Raw genomic sequence first — 26,575 nt, forward strand, 5'->3', positions numbered from 1 at the left:
GGAGCTCAGCCCTTAATAGTGCTGACCTTGTACAATGTACACAGTCTGGGTGTGCTGACAGATGGGGTAAAACTTCAGGAATGAAATCTTGGCTGTTGTAATGTATTCTGGTGCAGATTGAAATCTGCTTGGATCAGATGTCCCCAGTTGTTTGAATTGCATATTATTGCATTTAATTCTTGGCTCTTTTTGAGACTTTCTTTGCTTTTTAAAGGCCTGTTGAAGAATCTTCAATCGACCTGAAACTGACTAGTGTCGTTGCCTCAAAAAGACCCTTTGTAAACAAAGCTTATATTATATTTAGCCAACATCATCAAGTTTATGATCTTCATGAGAAAGTGTGTTGATTAATATAAGTCCTTGAAGATTCATGGTAACTTTGACAAGTAGTTTTTACTGAAGTTTTTTAATTTTTGTACTTTTAATCTTTGGAACTAATTGGTGGTGGTTTCTGAAAAAAAAAAATATTCCTCTTAGCCTATACATGTTTTGTATCGCATGTAATGGACTACTCAAATGAGGATTACCCCTAATCATTGAATTATCTAGCTCTTCTCCCAATCATTATCATCATACCAGATGAAAGCAGGGGTTGCTGAAAGAACACCACCGCACACTCTCATCGCTCCCACCGATTTTGTCGCTGTCCCCCCGATGCAGCTCACTTGCCCTGCTGTCAGTATGACAGCAGAGCTCCGTGAGTCGGTTTGGAGCAGATTTCATTGGCTCCTGACCCTGTGATCATTGTGAGCCAATCTCATTGGTTCACATTCATCACAGGGTCAGGAGCCAATGAAATCAGCACCTGACCGGCTCACAGAGATCTGCCATCATAGAGACGGCAGAGCGGGTGGACTGAGGTGATGGGTGTGCGGCATGGATGGCGATAGCTGCAATTCAGTGCAGCAATTCGTCAGTATGCAACGGTTTTTGGTACCAGTGGTCTCTGGTCCTTCAGGGGCCAGACACCCCTGATACGGGCAGCATGGTGGCGTAGTGGTTAGCGCTCTTGCCTTGCATTGCTGGGTCCCTGGTTCGAATCCCAGCCAGGTTAACATCTGCAAGGAGTTTGTATGTTCTCCCCGTGTCTGTGTGGGTTTCCTCCGGGCACTCCGGTTTCCTCCAATATCCCAAAACATACAGATAAGTTAATTGGCTTCCCCCTAAATTGGCCCTAGACTACAATACGTACACTACACAATATTACTATGGTACGGACTAGATTGTGAGCTCCTCCGAGGGACAGTTAGTGACAAAGCTATATATACTCTGTACAGCGCTGCAGAAGATGTCGCAGAGCCTCAAAAATCGTCCCTTGTTCAGTGCTGCCTGCTCTTGTCCTGACTAGTTTCGGCGATTGCCGTCATCAGGGGATAAAAAAAAGAAGGAAAAAACCCCTTTTTTTTTTGTATCCCCTGATGACGGCAATCGCCGAAACTAGTCGGGACAAGAGCGGGCAGCACCGAACAAGGGTAAATTTTTGAGGCTCTTAGTACCACATTGGGTGGGAAGCGCTACATGCCAAGGGAGGGTCCTAAGTGGATTAGGACCCTCTGGAAGTAAGTGTTCGCCTCATATCACCTGTACTGCCTTTTTATCCAGAAATAAATGAATTGATACTTTTCCACTTAAAGCATCTCTGTCTGCTTTGTCTGCACTTTGAGTGCACACAGGTGGTGGAGTGGAAAGGCATATACCAGAAGAAGATTATACCTGCGCTGTGACTTACTGCTAATATATTAAAATAATCCATGTTACCATAATTAAAATCTATGTATTTTATTTGCCCATTTGTCTCGGTTATGACACCATTTAAATTTTGTCCCTATCACAATGTATGGCGCCAATATTTTATTTGGAAATAAAGGTGCATTTTTTCAGTTTTGCGTCCATCACTATTTACAAGCTTATAATTTTAAAAATGTTCATAGTATACCCCCTTCAAATGCATATTTAAAAAGTTCAGACCCTTAGGTAACTATTTATGTCTTTCTTTCTTTTTTTAATCGAAATTTTTTTTTTCATTAAAAATGTTATTTGGGTAATATTTTGGTGTGGAAAAAAACAGTTAATTTTTAATGTTATTATATGTGTAAATTGTAATGTAAAAAATATGTAGATGTAGTTTTACTATTTGGCCACAAGATGGCCACCTTGAATTTTTTTTTCCCTCCTCGTGCTTCTCGTTAAGCGGAAGCACAAGGGGGATGCGGAAACTTTTACGTGCAGAAAGACTGAAGCCTCTTGAAAGAGCGCTTCGGGTTTTTCTGCTGGGGACACGGATCGATGATCGGGAACCATGTTCCCGTTCACTGATCCCAGGGCTACCGGGGGACACCATGGGGGCACGGGGGCACGGGGGCTCACCCGCAATCGCCGAAGCGCGGCAGAGCAGCCACCCAGACGTGAGCTTTACGTCCGGGCGGCTGAAATGGTTAAAAAGACACTGAAGCAAAAAAAAAAGATATAATGATTTGTATGTGTAGTACAGCTAAGAAAAAAAACATTAGGAGCAGAGACATAAGTCTAATATTGTTTCCAGTACAGGAAGAGTTAAGAAGCTCCAGTTGTTATCTATGCAAAAGAGGCATTGAGCTCCACGACTTTCAAAGTCGCAGAGAGCTCTGTCTTCTGAAGATTGTTATCTCAAGTGTCTTGCACTGTATTGGGTTTTTTTTTTCTGCAGAGAACAGTTCAAAAGTTTACTAGCCTGCTCTGTAAAATCATTTAGAATGCTGAGTACTGTGTAAACTGCAAATATTAGAGAATGATGTAATGTTATAAAAAAAAAACCCCGATATAACTGAAAATAAAAATATGAGAATATTTTCTTTGCTACTAATGTTCTAGTACTTATCTGTACTACACATACAATTCATTATATCATATTTTTTTTTTCACTTCAATGTCCTTTTAAAGAAATGTCTACCATCATTGGACAAGAAACTAGTCTCAGCAATGCCTGTAAACGATGCAGAGCAAGGCTGTGTACACACGTGCTCATTCATTGTTATTCTGTTCAGATCATGGCATCATAAATTTCTCTCTATCACACAGGATGGAATAAATGAATTTAAAAGCCAGCATAGCGCTTGCAAGGGCTACGCTGGCTCTACTCCTCTCGCTTATAGATGAAAACCGCTACTGAAATGACTAAGCAGCGATGTGTATCTAACACGTTGCATATGCTGCTATGCTGATAAGTGTAATAGAGTTGCGTGGCTATTTTTCGTCATTCTATCTAGGAAAATACGGTATAGGTGAATACTAAATTTAGATAATAATGGTTTTGAAATACAGCAGCCGGGATATTTAATAGAAGAAGGCATTGCTGCACAATCTGACAGTTTTTAATTTACACCTTTTTAATAGTTTCATAAGGCCGTGTAATATGATAATATATTAAATAAAAGCTTTACTCCAAATCTTTGCATATGCTGATTATTTTCTTTTAACTATCTCCTGATCTATGGTCATTTCCCACACAGCTGTAGCTATTATTAACAATTCCGCTGCTGCTAACATAATAATCTCTGGCACAAAACCGGAATTTCTGAATCTGCATCAACTCGGAGTTATTGGCCTCTCATTCATTATCGCTAGCAGAGAAATCTATGTCCCATGACATATTGACCCGTAAAAATTCTGATCCGCATCTCTCAGTTACTTCCCAAGTGAAGTGTAATTGGCTCATAGAAAATGCTCCATACAAATCCCTTTTCCTACTCTAATGAGACTCTAATGATAAATAAGGCAGCATGGTGGTGTAGTGCACAGCACTTTCACCTTGCAACGCCGGTTCCCTGATCCGAATCCCAGCCAGGGCAGGGGTGTAGCAATAGGGGGTGCAGAGGTAGCATCCGCATCGGGAACCTTGGGTCAAAGGGGCCTCGAGGGGCCCTCCCTCAACTGCAGTATTAGCTCTCTATTGGTCCTGTGCTCATAATAATCACTTCTATAGATAGTTTGAATAGTGGTAATCATGAAAAAAATGCTCCCCATCCCCTTCTTGCATCTCTGACACTGTAGTTGCTATTGGCAGGTTTTGGTGCGCAGTATCAATTATATATAGAGTGCTTGAGGGGGCCCCAATGTAAAACTTGCATCGGGGCCCCCACGCCTTAGCTACGCCACTGCCAGGGCCCTAACTGCAAGGGGTTTGTAAGTTCTCCCTGTGTCTGTGTGGGTTTCCTCCCAGTACTTCAGTTTCCTCCTATATCTCAAAATACATATACAGTAGGTAAGTTAGTTGGCTTCTGTGAGAAAACGCGGAAAAGCCGCCGCGTGCGCTCAGAGCAAGGCGGCTGATTCTGTGTCCAACGCGGCAGTTTGCACGCGTGGGCCTACATCTGCCAGTATGGCTGAACGCGGAGAAACCGCCGCATGCCTTGATAGCGGTGCGGCGGGCTCCGCGTCCAGCGCGGCGGGTGGTACGCAAGACATGTCTGGTGTGGCTGGGACTGATAGTCCACACAGGTTCAGAAGGACGTTGAGAGGCAGAACTTTTATGACAGCCAGAAGGGAGTCAGCTGACCAAGCCGGTCAGCTGACGATTGTACCAGTTCCCATTGGTCCAGCACTTAGGGGAGGTGCTGGAGAGCGCTGGGCTATATATACTGGGTGCTGGTCATTCGCTGGTTGTCTGCCGTTGCGATCACTACGTGGAAGCACTCAGACCTTATTGTCAGAATTTGTGTTATCATTCTGTTATACATCAGACTAGTTCCAGGGTGTTGATGATCAAGGACCTCACACCCAAGATTAGGATTCTGTGTTATCATTCTGTTATACCTCAGACTAGTTCCAGGGTGTTGATGATCAAGGACCTCACACCCAAGATTAGGGACTTGTGTTACCATTCTGTTATACTTCAGACTAGTTCCAGGAGGTTGATGATCACGGAGCTCACACCCAAGACTAGGCATTGTTTATTATCTGTTATGACTTTCTGCTTTCCTGACCACTCTTCTGTTCACTGATTTGGTACTTCGCTATATCTGATACTCTGTTGCCAAACCCTGCTTGCCTTTAGGATCACCAAATCAGCCTCCTGTCTTTGTACTTTGTATGTCCGTGTGTTGCCGACCTGGCTTGTCCGACCTTGAGAGCTATCTCCCCAGTTAAGAGATAGTTCACAGATCAGTCAGTGACATCCTTCCATTAGTGTCACTCACGCTCTGGTCCTTCCCTCTCCCCGTCTGACTCCTCCCTGCGGGAGAGTCTCAGGCTGCTGAAAGGAACTTTCTCTAGTAGTATTCCTTACTGCCTTGTACCTGTCCTCCTGGTATTGTTCTCAAAGTATTACTGTTGCACCAAACACTCATATATCTCAGGTGTCCAGAGGTTAGTAATATATCTGATTATCGGTGATACTGCAGATCATCAATAATCGGGTATATATCTGTATTTTTGGTGATACTGCAGATCACCAATGATCAGATCCTCTCTGTGTTACACCGATCGTTACAGCTCCCCCCTAAATTGGCCCTAGACTACAATGGACATAGGACTATAGAAGGGATTGTGTATTCCTCTGAGAGACACTTAGTGACAAGACTATATACTCTAGTGACTGACAAGACTATAAGAGTACTAAATAATAAAATAATAATCAACCACTTCAGGATCACAGTTTTTTCCCTTAAAAACCAAAACAATTTTCACATTTCAGTGCTCCTCCAATTCATTCACAGATAACTTTATTGTTACTTATTATACTGAAAAGATCTATATATTGTTGTTTTTTTTTACCACAAATTAAGCATTCTTCGGGTGTAACTTTTTGGTAATAATTATATTATTTCATATGCATTTTAAAGGGAATAATAAGAAAAATAAGGGAAAAAAAATCAATATTTCTCAGTTTTCAGCCATTATAGTTTTAAAATGTGCTTAGATACATAAAACCCACACATTTTATTTACCCATTTGTACCGGTCATTACAACGTTTAGTTGTAATACTATAACACTAATTATAAGACTTTATTTGCAAAACTAACTAATATACCCTCATGACATACATATTAAAAAATGTCTCTAAGGTAACTATTTATGTCATTTTTTTTTAAAACAATGTGTTTTATTTTTGGTAACTGTGGGTCAGGGGTGAAAGGGGTTAAAAAATAATAAAAATGTGCTTAATTTTCATATGTAAAATTGTATAATGGCGTATATTCGTGTAATTTTACTTTTTGGCCACAAGATGGCTCTACACTTAGTTTGCTTTTGTCTATGTGAATAAAAGCCAAAGTCTCTTTGATATTGGCTTTTATTCATCAAAGGCACCATGATCGGGGTTGGGAACAGCTGTTTCCCATACCCTGATCACAGATGGAGAGAATTGCGACGGCGAGGCAAACGGAAACGGTACGGGAATCGCGGTAAGTAAACAATATGCATATCTATGCCCCTGATCCACAAGTGAAGTCTACAGGGGCATATGTTCTTGCTTATCTTTTAGAGCAGAGAGGAAGTTCTGAGTTTAGATCCGCTTTAAAGCTTAAGTTTTGATTGTCTCAGTTACTGTGTAGTTTGTAATGTTATTCATTTCCCACACAGACAAAACATGCTCTAAGATGTATTTTTCTCAGCCACACAGAGTTTTTCAACCTTGATCACTTATCAGTGAGACTTAAGATGCCCATACATCTAGCAATGATGGGCAGATTTGACCAAGAGATCAGAGAGAACTCTGTTGGCTGCCCATACACCGCAAGCCAATTCCCAATGTATTTCAGCGTGAAATCTTTCAGGGATTGGCTTTGTGTTGCTGCCCACCTTCCCCCCTACCCCCAATCTCCCTGGTGTACATGCATTTATACTTTACTTATCACACTGTCCCCTGAATGTCCACTGTACTTCCTCATTGGTGCCCCACATGACTGCCAGCATTATTGCCCCAGGGGCGTGGGAAGCACTCCCTGTTTAGCTGCACCTGCACGGTAGTTCTCTATACCGGCTTGTGGGATGGTGTGACTGCATCTGGTTGGTTCAGATGCCCTCTTTTCCTGTACAAATTATCGGGTTTTGTTCCCAATTGAGTTTAATGAAAATCTTGTATACACGAAGGCCTGATGAAGGGCACATTTAGCCCCAAACAAACTTGTGTAGTTGCCTAAATAATAATCAGTTATTACGGCAAGCCATATTATATACTCTGTCAGACTCATGAAGGATTTTTTTTATCCCAATTATGGCTGCTGCTGCTGTATTGTGATGTTTATGAGGATTGAATGCTTGGATAAAATTCATATTTGTATTTTTGTGTCGAAAAAGCAAACGAAATTTTCTACTGCAATATCCTCTTGTGGTGTCTTGAAGAAATGATATGCCCTTATAAACTTATACAAACTTATAAACTTATACTTTTAGTCACCTGGAGCTTCTACCGGCCCCCTGCAGCCACCCCGTGCCCTCGCAATCACTCCCGGATCCTCCTGTCCCCTGCTGCCAGTTAGTTTCATTTTCGACCGACAGACTGCACCTGCGCAGGCCTGGCCATGCGTCTCCTTCACATTCCCTGTGCAGGACGCTATTGTGAACAGGAACGCGAAGAAGGCTAGGCGTGGCCAGGCCTGTCAGGCCTGTAGGTGAAATGAAACTAGCTTGCGGTGGGGGACAGGAGGAACTGCGAGTAACTGCGAATGAACGGGCTGGCTGCAGGGGGCTGGTAGAAGCTCCAGATGAGTAAAACTGATTTGTTTATGCCAGGCTTAAGTTTGCCTTTAAAGAGACTCTGTAACAAAAAAAAGTTCCCCTGGGGGGTACTCACCTCGGGAGGGGGAAGCCTCAGGGTCCTAATGAGGCTTCCCCCACTCCTGTAGCTGCAGGCAATCCAGTGCTGGCTCCCCTGAAGCAACCTGCAATCCTGGCTCGACAAGCCTGACAAGGCTTGATATATTTACCTTCCCTGGCTCCAGCGGGGGTGCTGTTGTGGCTCTCCGCACGGAGATATACAAACATAGCTGTCGGGTTCGCTCTACTACGTGGGTGCAGGAGACTTGCGCCTGCACAGTAGAGCGGGCCGACAGCGATCAGCTATTTCCGCCTATCCCTGAGCGGAGAGCTGATACTGCGCCTGCGCTGGAGCCGGGAAGGTAAATATTTACATCTCCGCTGTTCGGAGGGACACAGCGAGACCGCCGTGGCACACAGGAGGACGGGAGAAGCCTCGATAGGATTCGGAGGCTTCCCCCACCCGAGGTGAGTACCCTCCAGGGGAACTTTTTCTCGTTACAGGTTTTCTTTAAAGTGGACCCAAACCAAACATTTTTTGAATTCAAAATATTTAGTTGCACCACTCTGACACATATAAAGATAAATAAACACTCCTTCAAGCCTATGAGCATTTCAGTGAATACTTTTCACCCTTCTCTTTTCATAACTAGGGTTATACAGGTGGCAGCCATTAGCAATTCCTCCTTTGCCGGACACCACCTACTCCACCAGTCTGCCGGATTCTGTCCCGTCAATATGAAAGGAAGGGAGGGGTTCCTCCAATAAATGTAAAATATTTTATATTTGTCATCATGCAACTGAAAAAGGCTGCTGTTTATTATTATAAATTAGAAAATAGATTTTTATTTCTAAATCTTGTATTTTTAATTTGGGTCCACTTTAAGTGTAGCCATATTATTTTCTGCAACTTCTCCAAAATATTGCAGACTAGCAAATGTGCAGCAACATTCTCCTTTTACTCTTCACATTCATTGGTAAGAAAAACAAAAGTTTGCTTTCTTAAAACAGAAAGAATTTGCGATAATTCAGGTTGGAGTGAGCTCGAGATGTCTCCCAGGCACCACTGCTGAATATATGCAAATTAACCATTGTACCCTTAGAAGCTAAACACACCTCCAGAACCGCTGGAATGCAATGATGTGTCACCTTGTTAATTTGTAACAGAGCCATAATAATCCAACATGCATACAGACTGTTTCGGATTGTTTGATCCTCATCAGTGCATGGCATGGATTAATTTGGCTCTATAGAGTAGAGCTTGTAACACTGAGAGGTACATGCCTTTTTTTATATTTTGGTTGGCGTTCCCCTTTAAAGTCCATGGTTCTTTACACACATCATTAGTTTTTGTAGTGATAGTGCCTATTCACTACCTATGCATAGTTTAAGCGGTTCCCTAGTGAGTCTAATCATATTAAAATCTCTCGGGAACATCAGACTTGATAAATTATATGTGGAAAGGCAAGTTTAAACATGGAAATTAAATGCAGCTAACTTGAAATGCACCATAATCACATTTGCATTTAAACAACTCTAGCAGCACATCTTTTAGACGAAGAGTAGTTTATTTAATTTAAAAAAAAATGTAAAATGCATTATTTCCATAAAAAAGACATTATCCGCGTGGCATGTTTCCTCTATGTGAGAAAATATTGGCATGCTAATAAAAATCTATATATCTGTAATAAATAGGGGTTAAAGTTCCGATTAGTCATTGGTCAAGGGGAAGGTTAGTGTTATGGTGGCCATACATGGTACAATTTTTTCATCCAATCTTACCATTTCTATGTAATATAAGGGAACTGCCTAAATTATCCTTTCAGTATATTCACTTAATTGACCCTTATACTACATAGAAATGGTAAGATTGGATGAAAAAATTGTACCATGTATGGCCACCATTAGGAAGAGGTCACAGAGTCAGATTAGTGTAAGGCAAGGTGTAAGAAATAGTCTGATCATAAGGTTACTTCATATTCATGTACTCCCCAATGGCGGATCTATGCTGGCTATGACATCAGGTGGGTGACATGGTGTTCTAGTAGATAGCACTCTTACCTTGCAGGGCTGGGTCCCCGGTTGGAATCCCAACCAGGGCACTATCTGCACAGAGTTTGTATGTTCTCCCCGTGTCTGTGTGGGTTCCCTCCGGGGCCTCCGATTTCCTCCCACAGCCCACATACAGAAAAGTTAATTGCACCAGTGGTGTAGCAAGAGATCATAAGGGCCTATTGCAAAACTTCCATGTAGGAACAATTAAGCAATGCCACCTGCCCCAACTCTATGAATATAAGTTAATTGGTGTATTTACATTTTCATTAAATCAACACTGCACATAGTTCATGCGCACTGAGAAGTTTGAAAAACAAAAGAAAGTTATTGGTGAATACATTAAATACCACCTGGGCCGCATCTGCTCCAGGGCCCCATAGCAGATGACATGACTGCTATGGCTATTGCTACGCCCCTGTTGCATACTGTACATACAAAAAAGGTGCATGGAAGTTTGGGTGCCCGGTAATGGCGATAGTGAAAACGTTTTTTTTAATACCCATATTTTACTATTAAAGCGTAAAATATCTGTATTAAATACCAATATTTTTCTATGGCCAAACCTAAGCCTACTCTCCAGTGGTGCTCATCCGGATTCCGGATATCCGGGTAACCCGGATATCCAACCTTTTTTCAGCTATCCGATTCGGATTCAGATTCCAGATTTCTGTGGAAATCCGGATAGCTATCTACGGATAGTTGGCTGGCAATGCGGATATCCGCGGATATCCGTGGATATCCGCGGATATCCGTGGATATCCCCAGAAATCTGACTGTTGAGATACTGTAACTAAGTAGATGACGTCCAGGATGTCCTGGGAGCCAATCAGAGGGCTCCCAGCAGAAGCCCTAGCAACCAATCACAGAGGGGAACTCTGGCCAGCCCCACCTGACCTCATTGAGCCAATCAGAGGGCTCCCAGCCTAAGTCCTGGCACCCAATCACAGAAAGGAACCCTAGCCAGCCCCCCTGTATAATAAGGAGGGCTGCCATGATGAGAAATCTCGCCCTTGCTTGTGAATGCTCACTGAGAGACATGCTCCAGTGCTGCTGGCCTAGCAAGTGCTGTACACAGTGATAAACCTAAAGCTGTTCAGTGATTAACCCCTTCACTATCACTACACTATTCTTATATTGTTAATTAGCTTGATTTCATTGTTTGACAGTCAGAGTGTGTGCTGCAGGGCTGCTGCAGCTGCTATGTGTCTGTGTGTGTGTGCTGTGCACAGACCAGGCCAGCTGCTGCCTGCTGGCCAGCTATTAGCCTCAGCTAGCTACAGTATACAGCACTTTGCACGTGGCTGTGTTAGCTTACTACAGAACTGCTGTGCTGCTGAGCAGTGCCAGTGTGACAGTGTCTTCTCCTCTGCTGCCTGACTGTCACTAGGCACTTGGCCCTTGTAACGTGGCACGTGACACTTGGTACTTTGCACGTGGCACTTAGCACGTGACCCTTGGCACTTGGCACGTGTAACGTGGCACTTTGCATGTGGCCCTTGGCACATGTAACGTGGCACGTGGCACTTTGCACGTGTAACGTGGCACTTTGCACATGGCACTTTGCACGTGGCACTTTGCATGTGGCAGGTGGCACTTTGCACGTGTCACATGCACAGTGCCACATGCAAAGTGCCATGTGGAAAGTGCCACCTGTAAAGTGCCACGTGCAAAGTGTCATGTGCCAAGTGCAAAGTGCCAAGTGCACAGTGCCACGTGCCAAGTGCCAAATGCCACTTTCAAGTGCCACATCCGGCATGCTCCTGGCAGACGTTACACCTGCTGCTGCTGCATTGCCCTGCTCCTGCTGCCTTTGCTGCTCCCACTGCCAGGGTGCCACAGGCCGCTGCTGCTGTGCTGATACCACCTATATTTAACCAAAAACACAATTGCTGCGTAATTTTTTGGAGGTGTCTGGGCTGAAAACTGCCATGTCCCATTTGTGCGGTTGGACTTTGAACACAATGTGGGCTGCATGACCGCTGTCTGGAACCTAGACTTGATGTTAATAGATAGCCATTTCTTTTTTGGGGGGGGGGAGATTTTAAGTCCCCACATCATCAATTAGTGTTTCTCTTTAAAAAATAATGATGCTACATGCCTCATTTACCCTAAAAAAATTTTTTAAAGCAATTTAAAGGCCACTTCCGGTTTTTCTATGCAGATATCCGAATTCGCCCAGATATCCCGGATACTGGGGTCGGATATCCGATTCTATTCGGATACCCAAAAGTTCGGATCCGGATACCCGATCCGGTATCCGGATCAGGATCAATTCGGATTTTGAAAAGGGGTATCCGAGCACCCCTGCTACTCTCACATAGAACCCTCCCTCCTGACGCCTAACCCTAAAGACCTCCCTCCTCCTGCCAAACGACCTGCCTGAATCCTAACCATGATCCCCCCAGCAAAAAACTACCTGCCTGACACCTAACCCTAACCCTCCCCCCGCACAAACTTCCTACCTGACGTCTATCCCTAACCTCCCCCCCCCCCCCCCCACAAACTACCTACCTGACACCTAACCCTAACAGACACTACCGAATGAAAGAGTACCAGGGAAATAAATTTATACACTTGACGTCCAGAAGGACATAGCCCTATAGGCACAAATAGTAAAGCTAATCACTCTACTGTATCACTAAAAAAGGGGTGTTTGAACACCACAAATCTGGGTATTCTACTGTGTGGGTCACAATTTGTCTGTCTGCTGTCCGAAAGTGGGGGTCTTTGCTCATCCCCCTTAATTTCACAGTGCAAGAGCTGTGTATTAAGGTGTAGCTATCCCACACTTCTATGACTGCTGTCCCCACACAGTTAAACAGTTGGTTAAGGGGCGATGGAGGCTATCTACTAAGCACAATGTGCTGGTTGATGCGACCACCTGGGATCAGTTGCCCCTATACCAAACTGGCTCAACGACGGGAGGGTCTAAACATATACAAAGTGCTAGGTGCTGTACAAAGACTTTAACATGAGCATGTTTCACCAAAAGGCTTCATCAGAAAGTGTGCTGTACATATATACATTGCCTACACCACATATTTAGAGCTCTGACTGGGGCTTATATTACGATGGGGGGATTTCGTAATATATGTAAATATGTGGTGTAGGCAATGTATATATGTACAGCACACTTTCTGATAAAGCCTTTTGGTGAAACATGCTCATGTTAAAGTCTTTGTACAGCACCTAGCACTTTGTATATGTTTAGACCCTCCCGTTGTTGAGCCAGTTTGGTATAGGGGCAACTGATCCCAGGTGGTCGCATCAACCAGCACATGTGCTTAGTAGATAGCCTCCATCGCCCCTTAACCAACTGTTTAACTGTGTGGGGACAGCAGTCATAGAAGTGTGCGATAGCTACACCTTAATACACAGCTCTTGCACTGTGAAATTAAGGGGGATGAGCAAAGACCCCCACACTCGGACAGCAGACAGACAAATTGTGACCCACACAGGAGAATACCCAGATTTGTGGTGTTCAAACACAACTTTGTAGTGATACAGTAGAGTGATTAGCTTTACTATTTGTGCCTATAGGGCTATGTCCTTCTGGATGTCAAGTGTATAAACCTAACCCTAACACTCAAAAAACTACCTGCCTGACACCTAACACTCCCCCATCACACACACACACACACACAAACTACCTGCCTGACTCCTAATCCTAACCTCCCCCACGCACACAAATGACCTGCCTGAATCCTAACCCTAACCTCCCCCACACACACAAACTACCTGCCTGAATCCTAACCCTAACCTCCCCCACGCACACAAACTACCTGCCTGATACCTAATCCTAACCTCCTCCACGCACACAAACTACCTGCCTGACTCCTAACCCTACCTGCCTGACTCCTAATCCTAACCTCCCCCGCACACACAAATGACCTGCCTGAATTCCAACCCTAACCTCCCCCATGCACACAAACTACCTGCCTGACACCTAACCCTAATTCCCCCCCCCCCCTACAAACTACCTGTCTGACTTCTAACCCTAAACCCTTCTCCCTCTCCACACAAACTAGCTGCCGATTCAAGAAGAGCTTGTTGAATATGTTCTTGTGGTTGCACTTCCTTCTATGTAGCCGTACTGTGCATGAATGAGTGTGATCCGTGCCAGCACAGTAGCACAAAGCTGCTTATGCACAGCTTTTTCCTCTGTGAAGGAGCATCTTCATGGCACTACGCAGGGGACTGTACTCACACCATGCTGCTATACAGTACATGGATGGGAACACAACCACTAATATAAAGAGGTTTGAAGAGGACATGGGAATCTTCTAGACCATGGATGGAGAGGCTTCCCAGCACTTAGGAAAGCACCGTATCTAACTTTACCTTTATTTTACCTGCTGTGCATGAGACAGCTATCCAGGGACGCCACGCCAGTGTTCACACACAGGAGGACATTATATTGCAAAGCCCTGACCATGGTCACTGGTGAGAAAACTCAGGCATTATCAGTGCTGTAAATTGATCGTCATGACCTGCAGTAAACACTCTCTTCCTGTTAGATTACACTACTTTTTAAGGTACTGTGTGTGCTTTGATCTGCTTGCTGTTTGACCTGCCTGGACTAATTATATATATATATATATATATATATATATATATATATATATATATATATATATATATATATATATATATATATATATATATATTCTTAGTTCTGCTTGCTGCTACACTTTCACCTGCTGGGATTGTCTTTTGTCTCCTTATAGTAGACTGATATTATGGGAAACCTCTGGCTATAGTAATCTCAGTCCCCAGTTCCCAGTCATGCGCCTGTATGACTATACAATGTATGACCATACAATGTATGACCAACCCTGATAAAGTAATCTCATGCTGGGTGCACACAATGAGATTTCCCACTTGATCGGTGGATTCGAACGATTATTTCCGACATGTTCAATTGTATTTCAATCGATACAGCCGTCGATTTTGCATACCTAACATGAGAAAATGCTGTATCGATCAAGACCCGATCGAACATGTCGGAAATAGTCGATCAACTGGGAAATCGAGCAGGAAATCGCATCATGTGTACCCAGCATCAGTCCCCGGGTCCCAGCCATGTGCCTGTATGACTATACAGTGTATGACCAATCCTGATATAGTAATCTCAGTCCCCGGGTCCCAACCATGTGCCTTAATGGCTATACAATGTATGGCCAATCATGATATAGTAATCTCAGTCCCTGGGTCCTAACCATGCGCCTATATGACGATACAATGTATGACCAATCCTGATACATAGTACCGTAGTAAACTCTGTCCCCAGGTCCTGACCATGTGCCAGTATGGCTATACAATGTATGACCAATCCTGATATAGTAATCTCAGTCCCTGGGTCCTGAAAATGTGTTTGTATGAATATACAATGTATGCCCAATTTTGATATAGTAAACTTCTGATATAGTTAATTACTTGGCCCAGTCATTTGAAGTTCACTATAAAGGGATTGTATTGTGTATGGAGCATGCTGCTATACAGATGGTATATGTACATTTGGCTATGACCACACCCACATTCAGATCTCTGGCCATGCCTATTTCTTGCAGGGGCGCTAAGACTGTCTTTGTCCCTTTGTCCCTGTCTTTGAAAACCCTAGCTACGCCTCTGCACTCCCCATCTACTCCCCGCCTTCCTCCAGCCCTCCTCTCCTCATCATCAATAAAGTACCTACTTTCAGTGCATTTCTTTTTTTTTTTTTTTGCCCAGGATCCTGTGCTCTACATATGTGATTTGGCCCCACAGGTTCAGCATCCACTTATTGCTAGTTGTTTTGGCAACAAAATGTACCCACCCGTAATAGGCTACACATGCGCCACAGGAGTCCCCAGGTGGTGCAAATACTATTTGTATGCGCTGAAAAACCTAGCTATGCGCCTGTTTCTGACCCTTCTGAGATCAGAACATTGTACCGATGATGATTATTAGCATCCAGGAAACATGAGCCGGTCTGAAGGTGAAGGGATCACATTTTCCCAAACCGTAATGATTATCTCCAATGAAATGGGCTTTTTGTGTAGGAAGTGTCCATTGTATAGACATATAAAGACAAACCACATCCTCTATTTATGTGAAAGCTTTCTAGCCTTAAAAAGCATAGCATGTGTTCAACTGATGGCGCGGGTTTTGTTCAGTATTGCGGTTGGAATAATTGTTAGTACGTTGGTGGTTTTTTTCTCCACTGAAGCATTTTCCTAGTTGGATTTGGCACTCTTACCCACTCATTAGCGCAAGTCCAGCACGAGAACCAGGGAGGGAGTGTTTTGTCTGAATTAGCTGTGTTTATAAATAATGCAAATTGTGCAAATCGGATTTTAATAGCTTCCTGCAATTTTAATGCAGTAGGCTGACAGTCACGGGACGCTGTAACAGAAAGCACTGAGAGGAGTACTAACGAGTGTTTGTAGAGGGATATGGGAATACCTGTAGGTCTTCCAGGTTCCAGGAAAGAGAAAAAAAAAACAACACATAAAAAGGCCAGGAGCCCAGTATAGTGCAGTAGGCCAGTGGAATGTAAAAAATACAAATAAATTAAATGAGTATTTACAAACCCGGGTTGCATAAACAGCAACCGCCTGCACAGTGCTTCGTGTGGTCGGTCCAACCACTGATGTGGTGCATCTACTGCTGGATGGATTAGGTTGCGCTCCAAAAGGAGATATTAGGTGGGGAAAACTGTAGACAACATGCCCAATGTAAGAGAATGGGGGGGGGGGGGGGGAAAGAGATAGAGGGATAATGAGACAATATCAAATGTTAACACTTAAAGGGAAGTAAGTTTCTCCAGTTTCTCCTGGTTTCTAATAGCTATAGGAGCTGCCATGTGTCATCCCCCCCCCCCCCCCCCTCCTAGCTGCCCTTATTTACCCAGACGGAAGGTGTAAGGCTAGGTTTCCACTTGTACATATTGTGTAAGATTTTTCACACTGAAAAGCGTAAGCGTTCGCACGCAAAAAAAAAATTGGATGTGAAAATTTCACACTTCAGTGGAAACATAGCCTTTGACTTCCCTAAACTCTTTCAAGCACTCTGAACTATAATTTTAATAGTACTTTTTCATCAACTTTTAGGTACTTTTTCATCAACTTTTACTTACTTTTTCAAATGTAAAATGCTTAAAAGTTAATTTAAAGATAAGATAAAAATTATCTCCTAGGAGAAAACTCAGGAAAAAAAGTTAATTGCATATGGCCCCTGGAGTGAGTTCAAATGTATTTCTCATGGCCAGATTTCAGGCAAAGCCACAAAGGCCATGGCCTAGGGCGCCAGGAAAGCTAGGGATGGGCTGTGGGCAGCAGGGTGGCAGTAGCAGTAAGCAGAGGTTGCACATAGCGGTGGTGGGTGGCGACTAACAACCAGATCTTGCATTCAGGGGAGGAAGGGGCAGTGACCAGACATTACAGTGATCTCAGCTGTCCCTCACCAAATGTGCTGCCTGCCAAAAAGCTTACAATATAATCCCTGCCATCCCTTCACTAACTGTCCTCAGAGGAGCCTACAGTCTAATCCCTGCTATCCTGTCACTAACTGTCCTCAGAAGAATTTATAATGTAATCCCTGCCATCATGTCACTAACAGTCCTCAGAGGAGTTTATAAAGTAATCCCTGCCATCACTTCACTAACTGTCCTCAGATGAGCCTACAATCTAATCTCTGCCGTGTTGGGGGCGGGAGTTTAGGATGCTGCTGGTTGGGGCAGCTGGTGAAAGTGGGCCTTGGGCGGTAAAAAGTACAAATCCGGCTCTGGTATTTCTGGGGTTGGAAGCGCAGAAGCTGATTAACACTTGCCTTTTTTCAGCAACTGTGTGTACAACCCCAACTGTGGCTAGATATATACACAGTCACACGCGATGAGGGAACTGGTGAGTGTCGTACCAGATGGATTTTGAAAAGCAGTAATAATAAAATTGGGCTTAGGTTACAAACATTTAAACTGATGTATGAATTATCTTATATACCAAGAGCTGTGATTAAATACCAACATCACTCAATATTGTATGTGGTTTTCTGTGCACAGAGGCTGTGTAAGCGCTGAGCTGGTTTCCAAGGTACTACTGAACTTGCAGCACAGCTGTCACTGCATCTTCAGCACCAAGGAGAGCTCTCTTTTTTAGAATTCGCTCTCTTTTTTAGAATTTTAAAATTGAACCAGAATACTTTCTCCTGAGCTCAACATATGGGTTTGCCTCCCAACTGGGACCAGTGGCATGTGGGAAGTAATTTTGTGTCATTAGGTTCAATTTTGCGTAATCTTGTGCTGATTTTTACGGTTAATAGCAAAGCCCCCTTACACATGCCGTTGAGATCAAAATTGCTACATTCATTAACCACTTGATGACCCAGCCTTTACCCCCCCTTAAGGACCAGCGCTGATTTAGTAGATCCGTGCTGTGTGGGCTCTACAGCCCCCAGCACAGATCAAACACCAGGCAGAGCGACCAGATCGCCCCCCTTTTTCCCCCACTAGGGGGATGATGTGCTGGGGGGGTCTGATCGCTCCTGCCTGCGTGTGGCTGGCGGGGGGGGGGGGCACCTCAAAGCCCCCTCCACCGCAGGTTTCCCCCTCTCCCTCTCCTCCCTCCCTTCCCCGGAGATCCGAGGCTGCACAGGAACGGATCTGTCCTGTGCAGCTTCTAACGGGCTCCTGCCTGTCATGTGATAGCGATCCCCAGCCGCTGATTGGCCGGGGATCGCTGATCTGGTACAACGCTGCTACTGTTAGCAGCGTTGTACAAATGTAAACAAAGCGGATTATTTCCACTTGTGTTTACATTTAGCCTGCGAGCTGCGATCGGCGGCCCGCAGGCTATTCACGGAGCCCCCCGCCGTGAATTGACAGGAGCGTCTGCTTCCTGACTAATTAGACTGCAGCCGGCGACGCAGATCTGCGTCGCTGGTCCTGCAGCTGCCACTTTGCCGACGCGCGTTATGAGTGCGCGGTCGGCAAGTGGTTTAAGGGAAGAGGGAAGGCTGCACTGTGTCCCAATCAGGCTCTGATGCATTGTAAAGTCCTGTCAGTATAAGGGCTGAAACCCACTAGCAGCCTTTTCTAAGCACTAGTGATTTGAAAAAGCTGTTACTAATGCAATGCTATGGGGGATTTTCATAAAATCACATCGTTTAAGTGGAATTACAATCAAAGCATTACATTAGCAAGAGCTTTTCAAATCACAAAGCGCTCCGAAAATCGCTCCTAGTGGGTTCCAGGCCTAATGGTGTGAACTTGATTACAGGAGAGGTGGGTATAATGATGAGCTTATCAGGTAAATGTTGCTGTGCACTATCCATTCAGGCCTGGAACCTACTGCAAATTGCAAATCGCTAGTACAATCACTAACATTTTTAATAAGCGATTTGTAAGCGATTTCATGAGCGTTTTCCGGTGCTTTTGGGATCGATTTTAAAAAGTGTAAGCTTTTTGACAGCGATTGTGTAGCGATTTGCGATTAGTGATTTTAATTCTGATTGGTCCTTTCAATGTATCATAATTTTATTTACAGTTTGCAATCGCACTCAAATTGCTATGTGTAGTGATTCATGAGCGATTTGCCAGCGCTTCAATACATTACATTGAAGCGCAAACACTTTCAAAATGCTGTGTGTCCTGCGATTGCGATTTTACTAATCGCAATCGCTACTGTGGAATTTGTTACATTTATTTACATTGGCAGAGCATTTAGGGAAAGCGCTAGCGATTCAAAGCGCTCCCCAAACGCTCAAAAAATCGCTCTAGTGGGTTCCAGGCCTTAGAGTCATCTGCCTCACAATATTAGCTGAAGAGAATCTGAAACCTTTTTAGAGGTGGAATTTCTAATACACAATATTTTTCTGTGTATTTCACTGCCTGCTCTGAGTTCAGCTTTAAAGTGGAAAATAGAATGGAATTGTTTGGCAGAAAAAAATATCAATATATGAATAGATAAAGAAAAACATATGTATTCATTCGGCTTTAAAAAGAGCTTTTATTGAAATATGCATCAAGCGCTCAATGTTATTTTTTGCAGGTCATCTAAAGAAAAAGAAGAAGCCTTGTTACTCGGCAACAACCTCCAATTCAATGAATGATGCTATCTATGACCCTGATGGAGCCATACAGGAAAAGCTGACAGAAGTTACAAAACTTTAACCTAATAAAAATAGAGATTTTTTTTTAGTTTTATATGCGCTATAAAATATGAAATAAATGTTTATTGTACGTAAACAAAACCTCTGCTACTTTATTTAAGTAAAATGTGATATACAATAGTATAAAATATAAGCAAGTTGACTGTAGCTGTGTTAGTGTTACCATGGCATTACAAGAGGATTGGTACTCTATGTGATATTCTTTATTGGCACCAGTTATTTGATTGCATTTTCAGTTATTTGATTGCATTTTCAATTAGCTTTTGGAAATCTTATTTCCTTTAGCAAACCATACCTGCATCAATTTTCCCATTCAATTCCCAGCAGATTTGATATGTCAGATCAATTGAATTTCAATTCATTTTGGCTAAAAATTGATCAGAAGTATCAACAGGACAAGACAGAAAATTTACATTGGTACGGGGCAGGAATGGTGGTCAAATGATGGGTCATGTAAGTCAAATGGAGAAGACAACCAAGAGCCAAATACAGTGTAGAATATTAGTAGGGCCGGATTTCTGGAAAGGCCGCAAAGACCCGAGCCAGGGCCGGTTCATACTTGTTTTAAAAACGTATCCGTGGCTTTGTTTGGGTTTTGGGGCCCGGATCAAAACTGGAGCCACGGATACAAAGTTTAAAAATAGAGGCCATCTTCACCCTGTTAAAAAACGGATCTACGGGCGATCTGGGGGATCAGTGCTGAAAACCTGAACACAGGGTCCAGATTTGCAGGATTTTCACAGACCCTGATTGCTCCCGGATACACCGAGGGGAAGTAAAGGGCAGTGCAAAAATGGATCTCCCTCTACACAGGCTATTCTTGCACACAGAAACTGAGGGAGATCCGCATTGCCTACTGTCTGCCCCTCCCCTTCACGTCACCCCAGTAGGTGTCCCCCAGGTTCCCTGAGAGGGTAGCAGCCAGGATGGGGGAAGAGGGCACACCTTCCTTTCTTCCCCTCCGCTCGCCGCATGACTTCCTGCAATGCCGCCCTCCGAAGTATAGAAAGCGACATTGTAGGAAGTCAAGCAGCGAGCAGTGGAACGCAAGGAAGGAAGGTAAGCTTCCAGCGCTCGCTGCATATATTACATTAACAACATTAGCACAAATAGCTGGAGGGGGAGCAGGGATGGATGGCCCATCTGCCCCCCCATCCTGGCTGCTTCCCCTCCCAGTTCGGGGCCTCCCTTCTCCCCCCACGGCCAGGGCTGGGCATACCTTTCCACAGACTGGAAACATATGCTGCAAAAATGCCATTCTGCAGAAAAATGGGGGGAGAAAAAAAAGTTTAAAAAACTGATCCATTTGAAACGGGTCCGATCTGCAAGCGTACAAGTGTGGCCCAGGCCTAAGGCGGCTGCAGCCCAAGGAGGCACCTGAACATGAAAGAAAGCTTGCTACATATGTAAGAGGAGGCCAAAAATGGGGAGCAAAAAATGAAAAAGGGAAACTGATGCCCAAGGGAACTGTTAATGAAAGAATGGGGCTACAATACAGGATGATGCACATGGAAGAGGGGGCTGCTGCACATGAAAGTGAAGCCACAGCATACTTGGCTTTGGGGCGCAAAAAGTATAAATCCGACCTTGATATTAGTAAACCAGAAGGTATATGAAGTATCAAACGAGAGTATACTCACAAGACCAGGGCCGGCCCTAGACTTTTTGTCGCCTGAGGCAAAATTAGAAAAAATCGACCCCCCCCTCCCCCAGCCGTGGGTGGGGGTGGGGGCGCCGAGCTGGAGGAGAAGCGGGCAGAAAGGGGGTATTGGGCCTAGCGGTGGGGAGGGGGGTCGGACCCCCCCTCCCTCATCTGGGTCCCCCGATCTGCGCTCCTCCTCCAGCGTTAAGTAAGTGGATGGCGTTGCAGGAAGTGATGTCAGTGGAGCGCACGATGGAACGCGGAAGAGGTGAGTGACCAGCACGCTGGTACTTAACGCTGGAGGAGGAGCGCAGATCAGGGGACCCAGGCGAGGGAGGAGGGGTCCGACCCCCCCTCCCCACCGCTAGGCCCAATACCCCATTTTTGCCAGCTACCCCTCCAGCTCGGCGGGCGGCCCCCAGCATCCATGGACAGGCGGGTGCCGCCCCCCCCCCCCCAGATCTTCCGCCTGAGGCAAATGTTTCACCCCGCCTCATGAGCGGGCCGGCCCTGCACAAGACAAGGGTTACCTTTAAGACAACCACTGTAAAGGCAGGTAGGAAGATTAGACCCCACTCAGGTCATGAAGTCACTCTCTGTAGTAACAAAAGGGGTGACTCTCCTCCACCTAAAGTGGACAATCGGCAAAACAACAATTGATGTATCAGAGGCGCCAACAAGTCTAATGTAAATAAAAATGTTAAAAAGAGGTAGTGGTGGACTTACTGTAGCAAGAGAAGGGAATGATCCGCACCACCTTCAAGAAGTAAGCTTTATCTGTTTATTAAAGTGAAAACATACAAAATGTAAAAAAAACTTTGTGGCAGGACAGTCCACTGTTTCGGGCTTCTGCCCATCTTCATGCTGCCTAGTTCTAAAATGACATACAAACACACCCAAATATATATACACATATAACCAATCACAAATTGTATAGTAATTAGAGGACATGATGGGAAACAGCCTATTTAAATATCTAGTCACACCTCCAACACTAGATATTGGGTGTGTTTGTATGTCATTTTAGAACTAGGCAGCATGAAGATGGGCAGGAGCCCGAAACAGTGGACTGTCCTGCCACAAAGTTCTTTTTAAATGTTGTATGTTTTCACTTTAATAAACAGATAAAGCTTACTTCTTGAAGGTGGTGCAGATCATTCCTTTCTCTTGCTACAGTTTTTAGTCCCATGGTGTCCGGGACTACTTGATCTGCACACCTGACCATCTGAGATTGATGGGTGACCAGTGAGTGCGACTCCACACCAAAAAAAGTAGTGGTGGACTTACTTCATGACTCAGTCAATTTCAAAAATACTTCTTATGTATAAATCAGAGGGTAATACAAAAGCTTGGCAGATGATCTTTTTGTCCCTAGGGTTGTACAACAGACAAGGGGACATGATTTGCAGAATGGAGGAAAAAAGTTTTTGCCATCTATTTACAAAGAGGTCCTTAACAATGAGAGTTAAAATCTGGAATATGTTACCTCAGGAAGTAGTTATGGCAAACTCTATATCTACATTTAAAGAGGGCTTGTATGCTTTTCTTGCATTAAAGGGCATCCCAGCTATAATTATTAGGTAATTACCCAGGAGAGTTGATCCAGGGATTTATCTGACTGCCATCTGGAGGCGAGAAGGAATTTTTCCATTTTAAGGCTAAATGGCCAAGGCCTTGTAAGGTTTTTCGCCTTCCCCTGGATCAATTAGGATATGTGCAGGTTCAGGATGGTGTTTTTAATTTTTTTTTTCAGGTTGGACTTGATGGCCGGATGCCTTTTTTCAACCAAACTAACTATGTAACTCTGTATCACTTTACAAAAACTCCAGAGTGTGATGCGTTTTGCGGGACGTAGCCTGCTTCAAGGAAAAAAGGGAGCATCTGGAAGGCATAAAATATACGCATGAAATATCCTAGAATAAGGACTCAGAAGTCAATTTGTACAATAAAAAGTTATTTGTATAAAATAAAAATAAAATATAATGTATAATATAAAATATAATAAAATGAAATGTTTTTGTTGATGATTGATCGGGCAATGCGAACAACATTTTTCCATTACACTGTGTATAAAACATGATGCAAACATGATCATTGCAAAATACAGGAACCTATGTAAGCGTTAACTTCATTCCAATTACATGCAATTATGCAAAAATGCAGACAAACCCCACATCCTGTGCATGTAATTGGAATTCTGATTTGTAATGGAATAATGTTGTATGTGTTGACCAACCAATCACTAACAACAGAAACATTTAATTTTATGAAGTTGTATTATATTTAACCACGTTACCTCCACTGGTGCGGATATCTCCGTCCCTTTCTCCATCCTTCCACCCCCAGGGACGGAGATATCCGCACCTCCCGGGCTACCGCTGCTGTCCAAGCTCCCGCTCGCTCGTGCGCACGCTCCCACCGCTCGTGCACGCCGCCGCCCGCTCGCACGGAGATCAATGAATGGGAAAAAACTTTTCCGTTTGTTGATCTAAGCCCCCGCAATGATCGGCTGCTTCTATGAGAAGTAGCGCGATCATTGTGATTTTCCCAGCCTCATTGTGCTTCCTGCAAGCGTACTTCTGGACGCTTGCAGGTCGCATGAACAAAAAATCACTGTGGCCATCTTTTGGCTAAATAGTAAGACTACACCCTAATGCATTTTTCACATACACATACATTAGTTTTACACAATAAATTAACTCATTACCTCCCCCAAACAAAAAAAATTACAAAAAAACAAAACAAAAACATAAATAGTTACCTTAGGGACTGAAATTTTTAATTTATGTCAAGAGGGTATAACACTGTTACTTTATAAACTATGGGCTTGTAATTAGGGATGGATGCAAAACAGAAAAAAAGACACCTTTATTTCCAAATAAAATATTGGCGCCAAACATTGTGATAGGGACATAATTTAAACAGTTTTATAACTGGGACAAATGGGCAAATAAATTCCATGGGTTTTAATTACAGTAGCATGCATTATTTAAAAATTATAATGGCCGAAACTGAAACAATGATTTTTTCCCAAATTTTTTCCTATTTTCCCATTAAAACACATTTAGAATAAAATAATTCTTGGCATAATGTCCCACCTAAAGAAAGCCTAATTGGTGGCGAAAAAAACAAGATATAGTTCATTTCATTGCGATAAGTAATAATAAAGTTATAGACGAATGAATGGAAGGAGCGCTGAAAGATAAAAATTGCTGTGGTGTTTCAGGGGTAAAACTCCTCAGTTGTGAAGTGGTTAATATTATATGCTCATTTTATTTAAATAACTTTTTTATTGTGCAAATTGACTTTGTAGTCCTTATGCTTTACACTTTGGAGTTTTTATAAAGTGATAAATGAAAAGTATTTTTGAAATTGACCGTTTGAGTCATCAAATAGGAGGTAAGTCCTCCACTACCTCGTTTTAACATTTTTAAACACTTTATATTTGTTGGTGCCTCTGTTACATCATTTATTGTGGAAAAAAGAAAAAGAAGCTGCTCCACCTCACCCCATATATCGCTGTGCTGTGTAGGAGGATGCAGGAGACACGAACACCACTCCTAACGACCATATGAAGCAAAGTTGTCCGCACTCCATCATATTAAAAATCCATATCTGTAATCAATCATCAACAAAAGGTACAACAGTGATACATGGCAGCACAAGAGCTGACATGTTTACGACCCTCCTGGGTCCTTAGTCGTAGCTAAAGTACTGTTGTACCTTTTTTAATGATGATCGAATAAGGATATGGATTTTTAATACGATGAAGGAGTGCGGACAACTTTGCTTCATACATAATTTATTGCATTGAATGATGGCAGCGGTTGAATTGGATAGCCAGGCAACTGTTATTCTTTAAATGGAAATAAATATGTCAACCTTCATATCCCCCTCACTTCAGGTGTCCTTTAACCACTTTACCCCCGCCCGTACGGATTTCTCCGTCCCTTTTTCCATCCTTTAACCCCCAGAGACTGAGAAATCCGTACTTTCTGCGCTCCCGCCGCTGCCCGCGCTCCCGCTCGTAAACACGCCGCCGGCCGCTCGTAAACACGCCGCGCGCCCGGAGATCAATGAACGGGAAAATCCATTTCCGTTCGTTGATCTAAGCCCCGCATTGATCCGCTGCTCTCCTCCCACACTCCCAATTTTTTTTTTTTTTGTAATTAAAAAAAATGTAAAAAATGTACAATAAAAAAAATACATAAATAGTTACCTTAGGGACTGAACTTTTTAAATATTTATGTCAGGAGGGTACAACACTGTTACTTTATAAGCTATGGGCTTGTAATTAGGGATGGACGCAAAACTGAAAAAAATGCACCTTTATTTCCAAATAAAATATTGGCGCCAAACATTGTGATAGGGACATAATTTAAACGGTTTTATAACCGGGACAAAAGGGCAAATACATTTCATGAGTTTTAATTACAGTAGCATGCATTATTTAAAAACTATAATGGCCGAAAACTGAAAAATAATGAACTTTTTTCCACATTTTTCCTATTTTCCCATTAAAACACATTTAGAATAAAATAATTCTTGGCATAATGTCCCACCTAAAGAAAGCCTAATTGGTGGTGGAAAAAACAAGATATAGTTCGTTTAATTGTGATAAGTAATGATAAAGTTATAGACGAATGAATGGATGAAGCGCTGAAAGGTGAAAATTGCTCTGGTGGTCAGGGGGTAAAACCCCTCAGTGGTGAAGTGGTTAAGACAGAACCTTATCTGAAAAGCTCTGTCTTTTTCACATGGAAGTAATGTATGCAAAACAAACCAGCTTGGAATAGGACTAGCCCAAATTATCAGCTACTGCATTTGATTGGTCCAATACTAAGCTGCTTATATTTGCATAAATTTACATGTAAAATGTGCACTAATGCAACATAAGGGTGCCCATACACACATCAATTTTACACTAATGTGGCAAACTCACACACACTTTTAGTCCAAAATTTTGATATAAAAAGTTAAGTTTCTCTGTGGTAAAT

At 43.3% G+C, this 26,575-nt stretch overlaps 1 protein-coding gene across 2 annotated transcripts in view; it reads left to right on the forward strand.

Annotated features, from left to right (window-relative positions):
* SHISAL2B (shisa like 2B) overlaps positions 1-19,970 on the forward strand; it is a 124,452-nt gene extending 104,482 nt beyond the window's left edge. For both annotated transcript variants that reach the window (XM_068271782.1, XM_068271781.1), the window contains exon 4: positions 19,816-19,970. In XM_068271782.1, coding sequence (XP_068127883.1) covers positions 19,816-19,937 — 122 coding nt within the window. In that variant the 3' untranslated portion in view covers positions 19,938-19,970. The remainder of the gene's footprint in view (positions 1-19,815) is intronic.
* The last annotated feature ends 6,605 nt before the right edge of the window (positions 19,971-26,575 follow it).

Source organism: Hyperolius riggenbachi, chromosome 1 (genome assembly GCF_040937935.1).
Source record: "Hyperolius riggenbachi isolate aHypRig1 chromosome 1, aHypRig1.pri, whole genome shotgun sequence".
NCBI lineage: Eukaryota > Metazoa > Chordata > Amphibia > Anura > Hyperoliidae > Hyperolius > Hyperolius riggenbachi.